This window comes from Haliotis rufescens, unplaced genomic scaffold, assembly GCF_023055435.1.
Source record: "Haliotis rufescens isolate VD_foot unplaced genomic scaffold, xgHalRufe1.0.p SCAF_4, whole genome shotgun sequence".
NCBI lineage: Eukaryota > Metazoa > Mollusca > Gastropoda > Lepetellida > Haliotidae > Haliotis > Haliotis rufescens.
The window spans coordinates 38347738-38369313 of NW_025964112.1; the positions used below are offsets into that span (position 1 = coordinate 38347738).

The following is a 21576-nucleotide window of genomic DNA, read 5'->3' on the forward strand; positions in this document are numbered from 1 at the left end:
CTTACAGCAAATTGCTTTCAAAAGTCGCTCAATAAACTGATCTGCTGTTGTGCGGAATTCAATAAAGAGACTTATCTTTCACTTCAGCCTCAATTGGGGCATGGAATCTTTGTTATTGGTTAAAACCCAATTCCAATATTTATGTTTGATTAACAGACTATGTAAGCTTGATTTTGACAACAGAGAAACTATTAGCCCTTGTGCTGTGTGTTTGCAGTTGCAATTCAGCATTCGGGGATGTTTTTGTCAACAGGTGTGTTACTGTGTTTTGTGTTGCGGGTCAATCAGAAGCAAAACGATTTTAATGGGCAAAAGACCCTTTCATAATTGTAGGTGGTTTCGGTATCAGGTTTCTTGCAATTCTCTGACCTGAAATGGCAGTCATTGTGGAGAGAGGTGGAGCCTCTGATCTCTCATTCAGGGAAATTGTACATACTTATCCCCCCATCAAAGCCCAGCCCTGGGACACCTTACCACCAGTGGCTCACTTTTGTTGGGCTTTCTTACTACGGGTAGATAGGGATCAGGGGGAGTTCTCTCGGTACACTTGGGTCTTCACATCATCAGAGGCCTATTTTGGTGTTGGACATACTTATGTAAATTTCATGTCATAACTCCCAGCATCAGCCTGCCATACCACATTAGTTCAGTCTTTAAGTGGGCAGAAATGAGGTGTGCTTGTGTAAGATTAGGTTATTTCATACTGCTAATCTTTGATGCTGCTCCAGCGAGGTGTTCAGAGCTGTCACCTGCTTGCGTTGTACATTATCTTAACAACAAGGGCCAGCTTTTAGAAAAAGGACAACCTTTGACAGACTGTTCACTGGACTGGAAAGAATGTGATGAAATATTAGGGTAGCATATGCTTCACAAAGATAGGATTTGTGGGGTGAGGACTAGCTGCAGGGAGTCTTTTGTCCACACGATATGTTGCCATGATTATCAATCATCATAAGCTCATGTTGAAATAACTTAAGTATATATATGTGTGTCAAGGTCGTGTTCTGAACTTACTGAATTTTCTGTCTGTATCTGTAGTAAGTTCAGCTTGTTGGAAATTCAAAATTCACATGTATTCTCCTTCTGAAACATTTCTTTGGGTTCATTTGGGTCCTCTATGGTATTTGAATCTAGGCACTCCATAAATCTTTAACTTTTAGCATTCAGTGTTATTACAGGGGCCACTGGACTTTCATGTTTATTAAGACATATTTCTTTAGTGCGATTGGAATTAGTGCTTCCTTTGAGTATGGTTACAAGTTAGACGAACATCTCGTCTCTGAAATGAAAATATTTTACAGCAAAAACAGTTGTAAACAAAATATAATAAAAAGGAGCCCAGAGCCTTTCTCTGAAACTGCAGTACTCTCGGCTTGCCAACTATTATAGACTTGCATGGACTGTATTGGATATATTTGTTTGAGGTCTGTAGGACAAACTAGTTACAAGAATGAAGGGAATTTTACCTCCTGTGCTTGCTTATTATCAGAAATATTTGCTGTAGGAAGCAGATGCTGGTTTTATGAAGGCTTATGCTGCTTGTTAGATGACTCAGAATGTTCATTTTTTCTGATTAAGATGATAAATTATGATTGTGTATGAATTTTAGGACTTGAATTCAACATGCAAGTTAATAATATTTTAAAAACAACCAGCTGTGTATAGGATATTTGCCTTGGTGTGAACATGGCCAAAGAGAAGGTATTGAAAGATATTTTACTTGTCGTTTATACTCATTGTCATATCAAATGGTGTATTGCTTTATGGGTCAATAGTGGTTTTGATTAGGGTACATATGGATAATATGACTATTGGTGTGAGAGATCCACTGCCATAAATTTTGAAACAAATACAATTGATGTACATTTGCAAGTCACAGCTTGACCTGAGTGACCAACTGACCATGAATCCGTCTGAAGTAGTTACTCCATCAATTGAAAGACCCAAGTCCACCAAGTGTTAAGATGACCTGGAGATTAACACACAGATGCAAACTGCCCTTATCTTTGATGTCTCAGTCCACCTCAATATCCCAATGGTCTTATGGTCGTCCCAGACGTGATCATGAATATTTTATGGTCATCAGATACTGACCATGGGTCATGTTACTGTGACCTGCAACCTGCGTGTGGTACTGTCAATGCTGCTCTGTTGTCATATCATTAAATCAAGGTGTTGCCGGTAGAGCTGAGTGCGATGGAGGCTTGTTGAAGACTGGTAACAGGAAAACTGATCCTCCTCCTTTTCAACAGGCTTCTGTTTAGCCAGGAACACTAGTTGGGTTGAGTTGATCCAGTGGCTCATGGTCACCTTGCTGTTTTCTTAAGGTGTCACAGAGACACTCATTGTAAACTTGGTTTTTCAGAGTAGTTGCTGTTGTACTGGAAGTATTGGAATTCAGATGAATGTTGAGACCTTCAAGGAACAACAAAAACTTGTACAGAATCAATTTAGTGGGTTCCGAATTTGCGACCAAAGAACAATACTAAGTTTTATAAATGAGCTTTAATTGTAACAGGAGTGAGTGAGTGAGTGAGAGAGTGAGTGTGGCTTTAAGCTGCTTTTAGCAATATTCCAGCAAGATAACAAGGGACACCTGAAATTGGCTTCACACTTTGTACACATGTGGGGAATCAAACCCGGTTCTTTGTGGAGACGAAAGATTGCTTTGGCCACTTGGCTACCCCACCACCCCTATTGGTAAAAGATCTGAGGTGTAGCCTACAGTGCCAGGGGATTTATATCGCCTTCATTTATGATAAAGTTTTGGTTTTCATCAACATCAAGATAACCTAATTTTCTGAATTAAAAAAATATGGACCAATAATGGTATCTCTCTGACATGGGAGGAATGTGAGGTATGCTCGATATACAGGTTCCCACTAATGAGGTCTCTCTGGATACAGACGGAACACCTCCTGGAAACAATGTCACCTACGCAGCATGAATATAAATGACATACACACACAAACCGAGATTATGCTGATGTATTGTCGTGTATTCAGGCTAGTAACTGCTGTACATGTGCTGTGTCTAGAATGTGTGACCCGTTTTCAAGCATTGTGTCTCATTTCGGAACAAATAATTGGCCTGTCAGCATACAAATGGCCTATGCTGGATAATAACTAGTTTGATACATTCCTATTAAGTTTGGTGATGATTTTTTTTTTCTTTGCTGATGTTGCATTTTTCTTAATTACTATACTTGAGTTCATATCATAATGATAAATGTGTATGAGTGTATCGTGGTGATTATAAGAGACCTATTGTTTAAAATTATGGAGGTCCTTATAAGTGTCCAGGAATGTAACAGGTAATGCTTCCAAGGACTTCCTAAATCTCTTATTCTTACATTAGGACTATAACAAGGACCTCTTGATTTCATCCTTGATTTCGAACACTGCATTCCTGTATGAAGTGTTTGAATTGAGTATTTAAGTATTGAATATTGATTACATACCACTGAATCCTGCTGGTCAACAATCATATAATGATGTTTATTACCGGTAGTCTGATTAAATATGAATGTTTTGAATTCAAGAATTAGTTTCGTCAACATTTAGTCCAAATCCAGTTACTAGGTTCTTTATGCACTGCATTCATGTGGGCTTGGATCATGATTTTTAATTGTGACATCCCTGTGGTCTGTTTGGAAGTTTTTTTACGATCAAGTTTTGAGCCACCTTCATCTTGTTATTTGTCAACAAATATACAACTGGAAATAATATTGTTATGACCTATTAATAAAGACTATTTATGAAGAATATTGTGACAGATAGGGTTTTCAAGTGGTAATCCTCTGACAGGATAAATGAAATTGTATATCTACTTCCTCTTTTTGAGCTGATGTGCATCCTCATCTATGATACAAGGTCGAGAGACATGTTGCCCTGTTTACCACTACTGATGTCACAGCCTGGCCACATGCAACACACTGGTAGTGTACTGCCTGTGGTTTGTTCTGCCATTATTTCCACAATAATAAGCTGCATATCTCCAGACAGTGACCTTTGAGAAGGTCTGACATGCACTGGAATCTGCTTCCTGGTATTGGGATTGGGCACTTGTTTCATCAATATCAGATTATGGGAGGCATGAACTGTGGAACATTCTGATGGGTTCTGATGGTCTGGGAGATTTGTGGAGATAGTGTGTGCTTAGAAGAAATGTAATGTGTATGGAATGGATCGTAGGATACTGAATGAAACTGTGACTTGCTGTATTATGTTGACCGGAGCAGATCTCAGATGTTTCAGCATGGTAAATGACGGATACCTGAACAAGAATTATTGATCTCTTGTATATTGATCGTCCAGTCCCAGGAGCATATTTTTTGGACTTGTCAGGTCATGGAAAACAAATTGCTATAATCTTTGGAATATTCTTTTCTCAGGAGTTTTTATTGTTTGGTTCAGAAGGGTCAGTCTGCTAAACGTGTTTCATGTAGACGAGAGAACTGTTTGTTTTCAGCCAAGTAGAATCACAGTGATTTATTATTGAATCAAGGAAGCCCAGAATTGAAATGTAATCCTATCTGAGGAAGCTACTTGTACTACGACCATTAATCAACTACTGTAATAACCTGTGAAACGGGCATTAAAACTTCAAGGAAATAAAGTTGAAGTAACAGAGGAATGTGAATCCAGATGTAATAAATCTGTCATCACCAGGTCTGGTTTCATCTTGTGAATGTGTCACCACACTACCCGCCATTATCAGAATCACGTAAGTTTATGTGTATGCTCATTGATGCCCATCCACTGACCTTGCCCTCTGCGTACAGCCTGATACAGAGTTCATGGGGAATCATATTGGTGATAAACCAAGGACTTAGCCCAATCTCCAGATACACACAGATACTGGGACACAGATTCACACTGGAGTTGGTTTCGTCTTGTGTTGTGGGTAAACCTTGGAAGAATCTTGGATGGAAATGTTACTTGCACACTTGTCCAGGACTTCAGATGAAAAGATCTTGTCCATGCTGAATGGTCATTTAGTGAAAATGCTAAATATCTGTTGAGGGCGTCTACCAATCCACTGCTCAGATTTGCTCAGATGTGCTCAGATTTGCTTGGAACAAAAGAACACAAGATTGCTGTTACTCAAGCTGACCAGTACAGTAAATTTCACTTTGAAACGACAATTTGAAACATGAAAGCCATACCATCAATTTGTGTTTGTGAGTTTTGGTGATCATTGTACGTGCAGACATTCTTGAGATCACATCAGCTGACCAGATTCGTAATCTTTGAGACTTTAATGACAAACCCTTGCCTGTTTTGGTGGTCAAAGTGTTGGCAGATATCCTGGAGATATACAAGTAGTGTTAGTGTACCTATCTTGTCCTGGGTTGCCCTCCCGGAAGACCCAGCAGTAGAGGATAGTTACGCCACAGTTGGGATGAATTAACACTGACATGTCTGACAGGAGACACACAATGGATGACTTCCATACCTCAGCCTTGGGACAGAACGTATATGCTTTGATTGTACAAATTGGCAGCAAGGGAACACACTGAATGTGCAAGGGTCCTAGTTGTGGAATGTTTGCTTGTAAATACAGATTTTGAAGCCAGCGTGTTGAAAGAAGTGTTTTTGCTTGTTGGCTCAATTGCTGAATGTTGAACCTTTTTGTCATACAGAGATTCATGTGAGACTTGAAACAGGAGCAGTTCCGGCCTGGGTTGACTTGCATAATGGTAATAAGAGAGGCCAATATATGACGATATGCAACAGATGTTGAAAGGATATGAAAGTTGATTATTCTCTCGTTCATGGCCATATCATAGCCGACTAGATTTGGTGGTTTTGTAGACTGAGTGCATAAATTGTTGACTCTCTGCCAAATTGTTTTCTCAGAGAGGTAATATATTTCCAGAAACAATGGATGAGGTTGTCTGAATGAAGAAGAGTTGTTTGGAAGCTGAGGTTTAGTTTGACCTCGGAAGATCATTCCAGCAAGTGGTTTCTGTGGTAGTGTTGTATGCCTTCTACTTCAGCTTCTTTAACAGGAATAACGACATGCTGGGACAGATATACATCTACTGTCCGACTAAACTGGAACCAATGCTCTCCAGGAGGATTCTGTGGAATGTTGTTGGACACATTTGCGATTATTTTTGGTAACAGAATTTATCTTTGGATGTATTTGACTGGAAAAAGAGGTTTCTGTTTGGGAGTTGCGCTTCTGTGCAAGTACTAAGTTGTGAACAGAATTCTTGATGGAATAATCAGTATCCATCATTATGAACATTGTCGGACAACAACTGTAAGATTTAGACCTTGGAAATATTCTAGGTAAAGTAAAGTCACTGAATTCATTTCAGACAAATTTTGTTCACATTTTCAAACCATTTTTCTGCATGATATGACTTTAAATAAGGCATTGATTCTACATTAAGTTACATACATCATTAACTGCTTCAAGTTTGTCTTTTATTGATTCAAATTGAAACCATTTGAAAAATCAGCTGCTGTTAGGTTCCATTTTGAGTGGAGTGATAACAGTTATTAATTGGACCAAGTATTATCAAATTTGTTTGCCTGGGTTTAGTAATATGAGCAACATATAAACTCTACTTGAGTCAAAACAAATAGTAAGGCATGTCAACAGTGCCTCAGTTTATTATAACAATGGAAAAAAAGCTCAACGTTTATGAAGGAATGTTTAGTTGAGTAAGTGTGCAATCAGGGTTTGTATTTAACAGGTCACGGTCTATGGCCATTAGGATTATGGCAACAAAGGTGGACCGTAATCACGTACAGCCGGGTTGTGTCGTTACCCGCCACAAGTAGGGTATATTCCTCTGCTTATGAGTACAGTGTTACTGACATCTAGAATTATAAGTGTGGAGGTTGCCAGTGCTCGTTAGTTTACCTGCCAGGTATGATATAGGTGTTCACAGATATAGTATCAGTGTTTCTCGAGACAGGAGGGGACGTACAGCACCCCTAGAGAGCTGGTATCAACTACCTACTCCAACAATAGCAGGTGTTGATTACATTCTGAAATGAGTTGGTTCCTGCAGGGATAGACATGGCTGAGTTATTGTTACGACTCCATGAACTGTGTACCTGTGGAGTCAGGTAGGAAGGCCGATGTGTCCACATGTACAAGGAATAATACACACTACGTGACAATTCATTAATGAACTGACCCTTGCTCACTATCTGTCAGATTTATCACCTGTCACCCCTTACTGAAGATAATGGACTCAACCAGTGTCAAAGGCTGGTGGTATGTATCGCTAGCTGTGCTATTCATAAATAAATCAAGTAATCAGACAAGTTGTTTTTGACTGGTCAGCCGGTCAGTCTACCCCTTACCTATACTGTATGTTTCACATAGCCAGGTAGGTGGCTGTTAACAGTGTAGAAATGAATGCAATGAGGCAGGTGTGAGACCAAGAGCCGTAACTCTCTGATGTTCCGCTGTCAAGTGTTTCATTGCTGTGAGTCGCTGGAGACAATTTTCCACACGTTCAGCCTGAATACTCTGGGTAGGACTACATACCTATGATCTACGAAGCATTGTGATATTGGAATTTATTCAAGCTGCTTAGCACACAGGCTTCTAGAAAAAGAAGTTTATGTCTGATAATTAAATATATCGCATCTCCATGTAGACAGTTGCGTCAATCCAGGCTTGGATTAACCTGTGAGGACAGTTTCATTTGAATTCCTGCGATGGATACAAGCAGGATTATTTTTTTTACCATCACAGATTCAGATTGGGAGTTTTGTGTGAATCCCGTTTGCCCAGGTGAATTTAGGCAAGAGAGCATTTTTCAAATGCCTATATCCATGAAGATCCATTAGTAGTTTTCATTTCTCAATGGGCAGAGAATGATAGAAAACGACAGGTCAGTTCATACATATGAAAATTCCTGTAATTTTGAACAACATCCAGAACGAAAAAAGGATCAAAGTTGTGCTGGATAAAACAATCATACTGGATGCACAATGCAGCTGCTAACAGTGATTTTATACAAAGTTTGGATCTTAAGATCCTGTTCTATGATAATGTCCGTGTGCCATGATACCAAGGGATAGAAAAACATGGCAAAAATGGACGACAGCTTTGAGATTGAGGAGGACTTATGGTCTTCCCCTCTGATGAATTATAAATCTCCATTCGAGGATTATAAGGATTTATACGACGACTATGGGGCCTCACGATCCAGCCAAATACCTGTGTTTACATTTGAACGACGTAAGTATTTTGATAAGTTCATGCAGATGTTGTTATCTTTTGAAACACTGGATCAGAGGATGTTGTTAATGTGCTCGTTTGAAGTAAAAACTGAAGATTTACTCAATATGTAACGGCATTGCACAATAAAATAGTAAATTTTTACGTTACATTAATTGGTAATTATACGGTAGCTCTCAATACTGTAATACATTCAGACATTACCCTTTTGCAAAGAGTCCTCAGTAAAGTGGTGTTGATGAATGCAATGTGATTTCACAGAATAATTACTAGTGATTATTTCCATGGCGAGGGAACTTTGATATTTTAGTTGCAATGCCAGATTCTGTCCTACTTTTCACCCATTGTAATTGTGCCATGTTTAGCTTGACACAATGTTGTACTGACATAGTGGACCCTTTAGGTATTTAATGGCAGCACCGTTACAATGATCATAGCGGCTTATTCAGAGTCTTTTTGTTCCCATTCAAATAAAGATCCATGGATCCATGCTATGAAATCTTATATAACATAGGCATACTTGTTTGTGTGATAGATTCGATCTGGTTTGGGGCGGCATACATTTGTATGGACATTAGACCTTGTAGTACTTAAATTCTACAGTGGTTTGTCTCTTTATTGAGAAGTAGTGCTGAATATGATACTTTGTATTTGTACTTCGGTCACATTTCCTGTCTACTTGACCCAGGTATTGCTGTTGTGCTGGGGATATGGGGATAGTCTTTGAAAGAAAATGTGTTTGACCTGTTTACACTGTTAAAGTGAGTGAGTATGGTTTTACGCCGCTTTTAGCAATATTCCAGCAATATCACGGCGGGGGACACCAGAAATGGGCTCCACACATTGTACCCATGTTGGCATCAAACCTGGGGCTTCGGTGTGACGAGCGAACACTTTAACCACTAGGCTACCCGACCGCCCCTCACACTGTTAAAGGGGTTTTGGTAGTGTTCTATGGTATTTGAATCTAGGGACGCCTGAAGGTTTTACTTTTAGCATTATGGTCCTGACAAGGAGGGGGCACGGGTGGCCCAGTCGTCTAAGGCGCCGCGATTTTCGCTGTGCAGAGTTGCGTCCCTTGGGCACGCCAGAAACCTATGATTGTGGGTTCGAATCCCGGTTCGACCCAATTATGTTTTTAGGTTTGTCAGCACCATACCCTTGCTCACCGAGGTGGTAAACGTCTGAGACCTGCATCACTTCGGGCTTTCCTCCCACATGTAAGCTGACACGCCGTGATGTAACTGGAATACTGTTAAAAGTGGCGTAAAACCCAACTCACTCACTCACTCACTCACTCACTCTCGACAAGGACCCCTTTCCAACACTAATTTGCTCTAAAGCATGTTGAAAGTTACGTCCAGTTTTTAAAATTAATGATCAAAACATTGGATCATTCTGAATATTTGAAAATGATACACTTAGGGATCCATGGATGAAGAGGCTACATTAAAATACTCACTGGGAGATTAGGCTGTTATTTATAGTCTCAACATTGCAGAGATACTATCTGACTTTCAGTGCTTTCACACACAAACATACAGCCGCAGATTGTAATTACCCTATGTGGGATAGCCATGAATGCTGAGAAGGCTTTTGAAGCAGATTGTGTACGAGAGAATTAGTACATAATTGTAGGCTGTGGCAGCAGTTTCTGAGAGGTTTTATACAGCTGATTAGGTGTTCATTTTGCACTCTGTACTCCCTGTAAACACCCCAAGTGCAATTGGGGTGGAATAACAACCATTACATAAGTCTAATTCGCTTAGGAAATGTTTGGGAAATCTCTGGGGGTGGGGGAAATCAGGTTTGTGCATGATAGGATTAGGAGTTAACACTTTGTTGTTCAACTCTTATGACATATTTTGTAATGTCGGGAAACAGGTCATTGCAGGATCAGTCAGTATGTTCTTTGATACACACAATGCCATTTAGAAAGTGGTCCTTGTGTAACAAATGTTATATTTGGGATTACACTTTCTGAGTAAAGTACAGATTCTCGTACTATTTGGGGTTGAGTTCGGTCCACACTGCCACCTAACTGCCAGCACACAAGGTCAGCGATTTAACCCACTCAGCCACCGAGACTTACTCTGGCAGTGTGGGTTCGAATCCCGGACGGAAATCCCGTACGGAAATCTGTACTTTACTCAGAAAGTGTTATCCCAAATATAACATTTTTTACAGTATGTTCTTGAAAATAAATTCTCGTTGTTGGCTTTTTAGTGTTTGTTGGAAAGTCAGTTTTGCTGATGTTATGAAGTTTGACCCAGTTAATGGCAGTGAGGCAATTTCAGATGGCACTGTTGACAGTGTTGACTGAAATATTGCCGGTGCAGGTATAATTCAACAGACTGTGTCAGTCTCCCTGGCTTCTGTGTATGTTCACAACAAAACAAAGTATGTATGACCCTCACTGCTGTTGTACACAGGGCAAACTGTCTGTAACTCTCTGTACTTGATACATACGTATGGATACTACTATAAGTCAGTACAGCAATGGTTGGAAAAAGATCTCAAATGCTGAAGTATGAAACAGTGTGCCTGATGAAGGCCGGGAGGCCGAAAGCTTGACTGTATATTTATGTATATATTTGAATTTCCATATGGGAATAAACCCAACAGAATATTTACTCAAATAGCATTAAGGACCAGCCAAATTTTTCATTTATTGTAGTTATTTATGCCAAATGAAGGATTAACAATACTGATGTGAAATTATTGGGTGGTCCTTTACTTCTTTTTAGCAGTATACCTGATCAATGCTTCACAATGATTGAAATTTAGTGTGAAAGTCAAGAGTGTCTTTGTCATAACCGTTATGTTAAACATTAAAATAAGCATGTCAAGGGGTCTCTTAGTTATAAATATACAGATGAAAACCTTTAAGACTGATCTGGGCCCTCAAGAACACCTTTTGTTTCTAACTGCTTCAAGTGTTAAGTCAACCATCGTTTGTCAGCAATTTTTCCATTGACCCAAAAGTTATATTGCATTGTTATGTTTTGCAAAGTCATGTTTTCTCATGAAATAATAATTATTCATTCGGCTTATTTGATGATTGGTTCTGGTTCAGTGATCACGTTTCCCCAAAACTTCAATAAATGTAAACAATTTTGGATGATCTTTACATTTCAGCTATTTAGATGTAGGAGTGACAGTTTACGTCTATGTCAGCATATGGTGATAAGAAACAGTTTGATTTCTTGATTAATTTGTGTACGTGTGAGCTGCCAGGTAACAGAGGTTTGCTTCATGTGATAGTGTGTAGTGAGTGAACTAATTGTGATACAACACTACAAGTAGGTGAATGTTTCACAGGGCTTGTTAACCCAGACCTCACTGATAACCTGGGCTACCTATTGGTGATTTATATGCACTGTTAACAGCATCGATCTCTGCCATTTCACTGATGTTTATAACAGGTTCACAACTTAGCACATATTGAGTTGGTTTTTCCAGTACTGCCAGCGTTAAAAACTATTTTTTTTTGTCCACTAGCCCTTATAATGATAACACAGCAAAACCCTTAACAATTGCAAATTCCTAATGTCCTTATGATACCTTAACTATTGGTCAGTTTGGCAAGGACTACAGGATTAGCGCCAAGTTCTAACGCTGACTGCCAGTGTTGATATTTTAGCTATTTTAGTGCGGAAATGTAAGAAGGAAATTTATTGATTTGTAATCTTGGTTTTCTTGAACCTGTTTTTATTTTGCAAGGAAAAGTAAAAATGTTTGAAAAATGGTAAGCATGAAAGTTTGAAAAAAAACTTTGAAAATCTTTCATATTGTCTCCACTCAAGGAAAATGTCTTCTGATAGTGTTCATCAAACTTCTTCCTTATGAGATAGTGTTGTAGCAACAGAGACATGTATATTGGCAATTTTGGGTTACAGATTATGAGGAATATTTGTGAAAATACTAATTATCTCTGTGTCAAGTGTTATTTAAGTCAGCTCTTTGTTCCTTGACTCCCTAAGCATTTCAAGGAAAGGAGGGTGGTCTTTAGCACATTAGCCACAACTATTATCAGGAAACAAGATACCAAACCTTCCACAGTCTTGATCTAACATGTATGATAGCTCCTCGATCATATCTGTCTCCATATAAATTCCAGGATATTATTTCTCAGTGGACCCTTGTGGTTCTGTGTTTACCAAGATTGCTTACTTTTGGCGAAATTAATGGAACAAATTCTTCAGAAGTCGTATTGTCAGAAATACATCAGCAATGTAGCAGTGTCTTTGATGTCATTTCTCATTTACAGTTTTCAGTTTTATTCATGCCAAGTCTTAAATATCTATTTATTCTTTGTATTTATTCACAATGTTTGAAACTGTTGTAATACTAGTAATAACTTGAAGATGATATGTTTTCTTTAGGGATGCTACATTGTTGGATGCAAATCTAACATAAACCTGATGCAAGTGATACTGTTATTGAGAACATCCCTTTGCTCATCTCAGCCTTCCAGTAGGTGTATAAGATACCTATGGATACTATGTTATTCACATGCCTTCCCTTGTTGGGGAGTCTGATTTAGAGAAAGACATCAGGGATAACAAAGATGGCGGGGTTTTGTTTCTATGTGTGGTAAGAGGAGCTGTTCCCTGGTACATTCCCTACAGTGTAAGGTTGCTTTCCACACCGCTGGAGAACCAATATCACAGGATCAGTTGTCCTGACACACCTGTACTCCAGCTTCAGTGAACGTTGAACACAGGGCCAGCGCAATCTGTTTGATAAATGTTCAATTGTGACAACATCTGGTGTCAGTTTCCGTCATGATGACATTATATATATTTTAATATGAAAATATTGAAAAGTACCAGTTTATTGATAATTAAAGATGCAGGCATAATATGTCGGTCTCACAGTCATATATAATTTTCCTTTCCACCCAGCCCTTACTGTAATGCTATAGCCCTAAATGAAGCAAGTCTAGATTTTCCCGCAGGTTCAGCACTTCATTTGACCATGGTTGACCATGGTGATAATCAAAAAATGCATTTGTTTTTTATTTACTCATATTTTTCTCCCTCTAACAAGGGCTCGTGACCGCCCCACTGGTCTAGTGCTAGAGCGTCCGCCCGGAGAGCGGAAGGTCTGGGGTTTGATCCCCGACCGCGTCATACGTTAAGACGTTAAAAGATGGTACTTGTTGTTAAAGGCATAAAGGGGCTAAAACAAGGACTGGTTGGCTCAGAGTCAGTATACACGTTGCTATATAAGTGCAGTAATCTTAGACGCGACGTTAAACCCAATTTCACTTCACCTTACAAGGGCTTGTTTTCAATTTATATGTTCCTATCAAAATTACGTGTTTTCAGAGATTAAGCGTTAGTCTAGTCTAATATGAGATGGGGCTGTTATGTCTTGCAGGGTGTGGTCAACCAGAAGCGTAATTCTGTTGTGATGTTCATAACAGACATACTTGAGAACCAGTTTTGCAAGGGTTGTGACCATCAGTTCACATTGCAGGTCCAGCTTAACAAGAGTAAGGAAGTCATGCCCTGGAGTGGGTCAACCTACCAATTAGTTCATACCTGACATAAAGTCAGTCTGACCTAGTATCAAGAACATTAACTCCAGAAACTCCCCATAACCTATGGCCAGTCTGTGAGGAGTCCCATCATTCAAACACCATCCCTCACCATGATATCCATCAGGCTGGTCTTGCTACATTGCCTGGTCCAGTTGGTCTCTATAAACTTGCACATGCATAATAAGCTGGGTTAATGTGGTGAAGAAGATCCCTCACTGCCTCAGGATGGATTACTAGGCTTCTTTATGAGTCATAAAAGTTCATTCAGCTGCTCAGAATGTTTTGTGAACGTAAAAGGTATTAGGTCATGCTGATTTTACAGATTTTATGAGGTGGATGGGACAATGCTTCAGTGCCATAAATAGGGTCTGTGTGTCATTGGGCCAGGACTGCGGTGAGCTGGGGGTCCTGTGTTTCTGATCTGGTCATATCGTAAAGGAAAACTGGACATTTAGTTTTGTGTTGGACCATAATTATTTTACCAGTCTTGAAGCAAAGGCAGAACTTATCACAGTTTTCACAGTCTGCAACTTTAGCCTCTTATCCAATGTCTACAATGGCTTTTAAGGAGTCAAAGTTTTGAGAGTCCATTATGTAAGGACTAAACTCTTCTTGAAAGGACAAGTTGGGGCATAATTTGGAATTCTGGTGAGAAAAGGTTGCTTGGGTACAATGATTAGCAGCAGATAATCACAGGGATATTCAACATTGTGGAACTCATATTGTTGTTCCCTATTTGAAGTAAGAGACCTCCAAGAACTTACATTCTACTTGAAAAAATACTTATCAGTCATTTTATGAAACATGAAAAGTGGTTTTAGAACACATCTCACATACTCACTAACCACACGCCAAGCCATGCCCACCAGCTCACCTTCATGGGGACGTGGGGTAGCCTTGTGGTTAAGGTGTTCGCTCATCTCGCCGAAAACCAGGGTTTGATTCCCCACATGGGTACAATGTGTGAATCCCATTTCTAGTTCCCCTGCTGGGACATTGCTGGAATAATGCTAAATGTGGCATAAAATCATACTAACTCACTCTTCCTTCACGGCATGTACGCTTGGCAGCATTATTTGGTTTCATCATTCTCTACTTAGTCTAAGATATGAAGCTGTTTTTGCCATATCACCTACCAATCTCGTTTTCAAGCATCTTCATGTGAATCCCATCAGAGTAATTTTAAAGGAGTTCATTCAGGCATGATCTAGTGTGAGTCATTTCAGGGTGAATCTGACAATGTTAAATGTTGCCTGTTTTTTGTTGTGAGATGAGAATGTTAATATGGTGTACATGTGTATTGTTGAAAGAGAAATCATGACTCTAATTAAGTGTCTAGACAGATTTAATATATTTCTAAAATAAAATCTATGTGTCTGACACCTTTTTCTGCAGTGCTATTAACTTGTAGTTTTGATATATTCTTCAGTGAGGAATGCTGAAAGTTTGTGCTGACAATAGCCTATGTTTTTTTTCTTGGGTATTTAATGCATGCATTCTGAAGAATTAACAGATCATCAAATTGATGTTTAACACTTGATGTGCTGAGTGATGTTAATATGACAAGGCAGTACAATAATATAACATTTCATGATGGTGTTGTATAGTGGTGTAATGATAAGGCGATACAGTATTGTATCTCGATACGAGGCCCAGCTGCAATACACCGATTTACGAACACTGGATTGTGATACATAAGATACATTTAATTGCATGTTTTATGTGTGTGAAAACATCTGAATAATAACAAACTGTTCAACAACCAGCTTATGCAGATTCTCTAGTATTTCCTATTTGGCTTTAAATAGTGTAACATTCACAGTGCCCTCTACCAATATGTTTAGGCTACAATATCCCATCTTCGATTTCAAACAAATAATTCAGGGTTGTGATTTGCCTGCAAATAGAACAAGTATCAACTTATGAAATAAAGTAATGTATGGGGATATGAATCATATCGCAACCCCACCGTATCATTACACCTCTGACCTGTGAAGACTCTGGGGTAGAATTGGTCTTCGGCAACCCATGCTTGCCATAAAAGGCGACTATGCTTGTCATAGGTGGTGACTAATGGGATGAGGCTCGCTGACATGGTTGATGCATGTCATCGTATCCCAATTGAGTGGAAGGATGCTCATGGTGTCAATCACTGGATTGTCTGTTCCAGACTCGATTATTTTCAGAATGCCGCAAATAGCTGGAATATTGCTGAGTGCAGCGTTAAACAACAAAAAAACAATTACAGCTCTAGTGTTGTACATTGATATCATGGATACAGATTCACCTGAATCTACTGGTGATACTGAGTGAGGATCAGTTCCAGAAGCATGTATTGAATGTAGGGATTTACCTAGATACAGGCAGGCTTACACCACCCACAGCAAGTCTTCAGAAGTACGACAAAAAGGATAGCTGCTAGATCTATAGCCTGTATGTCAGCTCAGATCAAAGTATACACATCTATGTATTCCTTCAATATCTCGGCCTAGATGGACTGCTTGGTGAATGGTTGCTTGTATTAATCTTAGCATAGAGTTACCGAGATTTTCTGGCGAGATGAGTTCTGGTCAAATACACACTGGTATTTAGTAGCTGGTGAATGAAGGAGGCATTGTTGATGTGAATGGTGTGGAATTAGGATTGTGGTGTTGGGTTTACATCCTAATGATTGCAGGGAACGTGTGGTATAGCTTGTAGGAATGTAGGAGATCTGGTCACTTGAATGCATGCTGGATTTGCAACGTCTTCATGATCTGTATTCTAGGGTACATGGTTTGGGTGTGAGGTTCACATCATTGTGATTCAGCTGCAGAATGCAGAGTAAGAGTAACAGGTATGTGCTGTGCATGAACAGCATCAATGTATCAATGTTCAGGCCTTGGTTACTCAAACTTACTTAGGTATACGTCAGATTTTTTTTTCGGGTGAGGGCACTGTTAAGATCTTTGGGAAAAAAAGAAGAATTACATTTACTGTTTGAACTATTAGTTCTGTTATGCAAATTTAAGAAAAATCCAGGGGCGGTCGGGTAGCCTAGTGGTTAAAGCATTCGCTCGTCATGCCGAAAACCAGGGTTCGATTTCCAACATGGGTACTATGTGTGAAGCCCATTTCTGGTGTCCCCCGCGTGATATTGCTGGAATATTTCTAAAAGCGGCGTAAAACCATACTCACTAAGTAAAATCAGTGTTAACACAGCGTTCTTGGACGGGAGACGTGTCCAAAAGGTAGGGGTTCATCTGTAGTTCATGCTACACATGCTCGTCAGTGTGCCATATCGACTCAACACATGCACTGTAGCTGTTCACTGGCCCAAACGAAAACCTTCCACCCTGTTACCTATTGCATGGTCCATGGGTTGAATTTTCAGTAGGGGTCACGGGTGGCCCAGTTCCTTAAGGTGCTGCAATTCGCTGAGCAGAATTGCGCCTTTCACGGGTTCTAATCCTGGCACCTATGATTAAATTTCTCTGTTTGTCAGCTCCGTACCCGTGCTCATTGGTTTCACCAAAGTGATAATCGTCTGAGACCTGCATCACTTTGGTCTTTCCTCCCACAGGAATCTTTATATTCATAAGGTCAAAATAATTTTTAGATAGTACTGTGATGTGTGATCAGAAGTGTCGGTAACTTTGAAAATTCCAACATTGGCAATGCCATACTGTTAACCTAAAGCTTAATCACTTGAACCCTTGATAGTTGTTCAATAATTTGTATTGAATATAAATCCTTTCTGGGATTAACTCAGCTCTGTGCCTTGGCCTGGCAGGGTTTCAATCAGAAGGGTCATAAATAACCACTGGTCTCGTTTTGCTGATTGCCACAGCTTTCAAATCTGGTCAGGTGCCAAATCCAATCTCCGTCAGTCCTCAGGTGTTAACACAGGTGAGGTAGGGACATAGTTGCATTGGTATTAAGGAACGGAAATGCTTATATTCTGCAAATAAGTACTTCAACAGCGCCTTAGGATGCTTCCTGCTGATACTGCACATTATTAATGATGATAACATCATTTCAAATAAATATGGAACAACTCACTTGACTTGACATATTTTATGTTATTTTCATAAGCACCTTTGCTTTTCATTGCACAAATGCAACCAAAATACATTATTTTTTATTGTTTTATTGTTTTATTGTTTTATTTGCTTCAATTGATATGAACAATTCTAGCCTTAAACATTTGTCTTAAATTGAACTAGTCTAGAGGACTAGTGTAAACGTTATTTCTCTAGTCTTCAGAGTTGGAAACTAGTCCTGCCTGAACAAGACCGAAATGTTTGCCATGTCAGTTTTATTCAGTTCCAGCAAAATTAAAGCATTGAGATTAGAATTAAAGCCCTCAAATGCCACAGTCAATGAGGACGGCCAACAATTGATGTCAGCAGAATCTAGTAGTCTCAGGCTTGCGGACTAGCCTGAAGTTTGACGGCTGGATTCTGTCAATATCATCGGTCTCTTGCCTGCGAGGGATCTAGTATGGACATATTAATGTGACAGGTGAATGCCACATGTATGTTGATAGTTTTGGTCTGAACCTTCTCTGGGGGTCTTTGTCCATCTTTGTTTTTGATTGCATTGTTTACATAGAATGAGCCGTCAGGACCATTTGTGTTTGTGTACAGTTTGATAACCGATGTGGCTGAATAACTCCTGACTGTCTACACTGGCCACACTTTGGAGGTATGGAGAACATGTATTTGTCTGTAAATGTTAGGGATCCAATTTCATAAGCGAATGAATAAATCCCAAGTTGTTCTGTGGCATTTGGCCATTTACGAACTAGTTTCCTTTTTGGCTGATAATAGGATAATAGAATGGGTAGGGTTTGTGTTGTGTACATGTTAATAAGAAAGCTTTAGGGGGGGAATCAGAAAGTGACCCTCTTAATTGTACACTGGATTGTGATAATAAATAACTAATGGTTTATGAAAATACATTATTCTGAGTATTTTGCATCCTGCTCCTCAAAGTGACTAGAATATTTCAGACATTAAGGTATGGTGAAGAAAGAAGAAGTCTGCTGAAGCCCTTTGAGTCCACTAGCCCAAATCGTTAGATTTTACTGTTGTCATATGGCATTTATTAGGTGATCTAAGTAAGACTTGGGCAGACTGATGTATGTGTGTCTTCAGGTAATAAAGTGTAAACCAAGACAATAAAAGGGTCGTTATTTACATGTTTGAAAATTAAATAATCACTTTTAAATCATTGAATGCTGTTATGGAAGTTTGGAAATAGGAAATGTCAGTAGATATATTCACTGCCATATTTCAAATTGTGGTAATATCATTACACACACATTTTGGTAATACCCAGTGCGCTAAATGAGTTTAATTCAGTAATAATCATCAACTTGAGTACAGAGCCACCGAGGATTTTAGAGGGAGTACGTCACACATCACTTCAAAGCAATAAGAAGAGCTCTATGATGTATGGCTATAAAAATATAAGCTTCCTCATTCAGACATTTATTGTGTTGACCTGCTTCCGCTCTACTGTTGGAATGCCTGTTGTATGTTGAATATGTAACGGAACTTTCAGCACTGATTTGAGACAAATTAGAAAGGAAATTTTCCCCTAATGGATGAAGAAACATACGAATCGAATTACCTTTTTTAAACAACATTACGTTTCCACTTATTATTTGTATGAGTCTTTTCCTGTTTCATTCAACTTGAATTTAGATCAGTATTTTTTAAAGATGTCTTCTAAGTTCTTTGTGACAACAAAGGCAGATTTTCTTGGTGGTAAATTGATTTAAATCACCTGCCAAAAAACTTTGTCTGACATGTTGAAATGTGTCTGCCCTGCCAATTATGCCAGTCTTAATCTGTCTTTGTAGAATTTTGATGTTTTCTTACATTCATCATGCTTGAATAGTTCCTATCTACACCTAAACGGTGAACCTTGATTATGCATAGACGAATGTTCTGGGTCACTTGACACACATAGACAATATTCCTTTAGGCTTGTAATTTGACCCACACCATGAAATTCAATTACTGTCCTGTATTCTGTATGTAGGTTTTTAGTGTGAGTTCTAAACATGTTTGTTCTCCCTCAAAGAACTGGCAACGGTCTGTTCGCGAGGCACGTCTACTTGTTTGGTATTTATTGCTGCATTGTCAGCTCCCTGTCGTAACGGTAGGCACGAGGACATCAAACGGTCTTAAAGTGGAGGACTCCACCTGACATCACCGTCCTGTTTCCATATCACCAAACTGGGTTTATTGTCGACACGATGATGAATTGTCCACACCCTTGTCCGTCTCTAGCTCCAGGGGCTGGGAAGTCTTAGTAGAAAATAAACAGGTTATAAATTCTTGGGGTCCTTTCACAATCTTGTGTTTAATTTTGTCTATTTCCCTATCTTAAAATCTACCCATTAAGACCTTAAGTTCTTCATTTGATAGATCCTTTTTTAAGTGGTGAATCATGGCAAAGAATTCATGGCTTGGGCTGATTCAAGGAGAGCGTTGTAGTTTACGGTTTTGAAACAAAGCTTAGAGATACAGTTTGTTTTCTATTTTGGTGTTTAGTGTTTTTCTGTCCATACACTTCTGGCAGCAGACTGAGGCACTCATGAGGGGACATAGACGTCTCCACACTGCACTGTCTTGCTGCTGCTGGTGCAGGTGCAGGTGCAGGTGCATCTGTTATTGGCTTCATCACTTCAGATGCGTGGATTGACTTACGACAATAATACCATACTTTACATTTGCCATGTATTCTTTGAAATATTTATGACAATTATGAATAGCTTTTTTCTTTCTTTGAATAATTCTAAGAAATAATTATTTCTGTAATAATTTTGTATATCCACAACAGATTTGTGTCCACAAGCCCAAACTTGGTTCTGGCATCATTTTCAGTTTTATGTAGACTATGCTGAACCAGGTTTTTGTTTGTTTTTGTGTTACACCATACTCAGCACTATTCCAGCAGTATTCCACCTATATGATGTTGGTCTGTGAATAATTGAGTCTGGATTAGGCAATCCAGTGATTGATATCATGAGCATCAGTCCATGCAATTGAGATATGATGACATGCAGTCAACCAAGTCACCGAACCTCAGACAACTGATCCATTTCGTAGTCTCTGACGACCAGCATAGGTTGTTGGGGATCTATATTCTTACCTGGAACCCCCACAGGTCTGAAGGTATGCCAAGAGAAATTTACCCAGACTTTGGAATAGGGGTGTTTTTGAAGTTGAGACACTTGATGAGAGTGAACTGTGACCTGGCACACGTTCTGGAGGTCCTGCTGCTGCTAGACTCATCTCACTGCCCCCTCCATTGTCTTCCACCACATCCCTCACGCTGTTTATATGTCTTAGAAAATTGGAAAGTTCATCCAGCAGGGCAGAGTCTAAAGATACAGTGTATGTTCTCAGATAAGGGTCATGCTGGCATCAGTGTCCATGGCGTTCCATCTGTACAGTACTTGTTTTATGATTAAACAACACCCACATGCCCTGACCATCCTGTATATTTATTTTCCTATTTACGATAGCCAAAATACACTGGCAAGGCAGGTATTTGAAATAGGGTGGTTGATGAGTTACCTACCACTGGCTCATCATAAGCTGATGGTCTGTCAACACTGTGATAATTGCTTCTTTCAAGGGGGGTCAGTTTGCCATCATACTCTCACGGAGTGGGGAGATGGATGTCTTACCCTCGGTTTACTTTACTGGCAGATTGTTCTTTGTGTTGGGTGGCATCATCCATCACTCACCTTGATGTATGGAGTCAAAGTTTTCAGCCTATTTCAAGAAGAACTGCCACACAGTCATCCAGAAACA

The 21576-nt window shown here is 39.4% G+C and overlaps 1 protein-coding gene across 28 annotated transcripts in view; it reads left to right on the forward strand.

The window, feature by feature from the left end:
• Window positions 1-21576, forward strand: part of LOC124134678 (CLIP-associating protein 1-like) — a 154423-nt gene that overhangs the window by 67512 nt on the left and 65335 nt on the right. Inside the window, exon 1 of one of the 28 annotated variants that reach the window (XM_046499656.2) lies at window positions 6277-8214. The exons of the other annotated variants lie outside the window; for them this stretch is intronic. Within the exon in view, the coding sequence (XP_046355612.1) occupies window positions 8061-8214 (154 nt within the window). The 5' untranslated portion in view covers window positions 6277-8060. Of the gene's footprint in view, window positions 1-6276; window positions 8215-21576 lie in introns of those variants that run through there. 28 annotated transcript variants of the gene reach the window in all.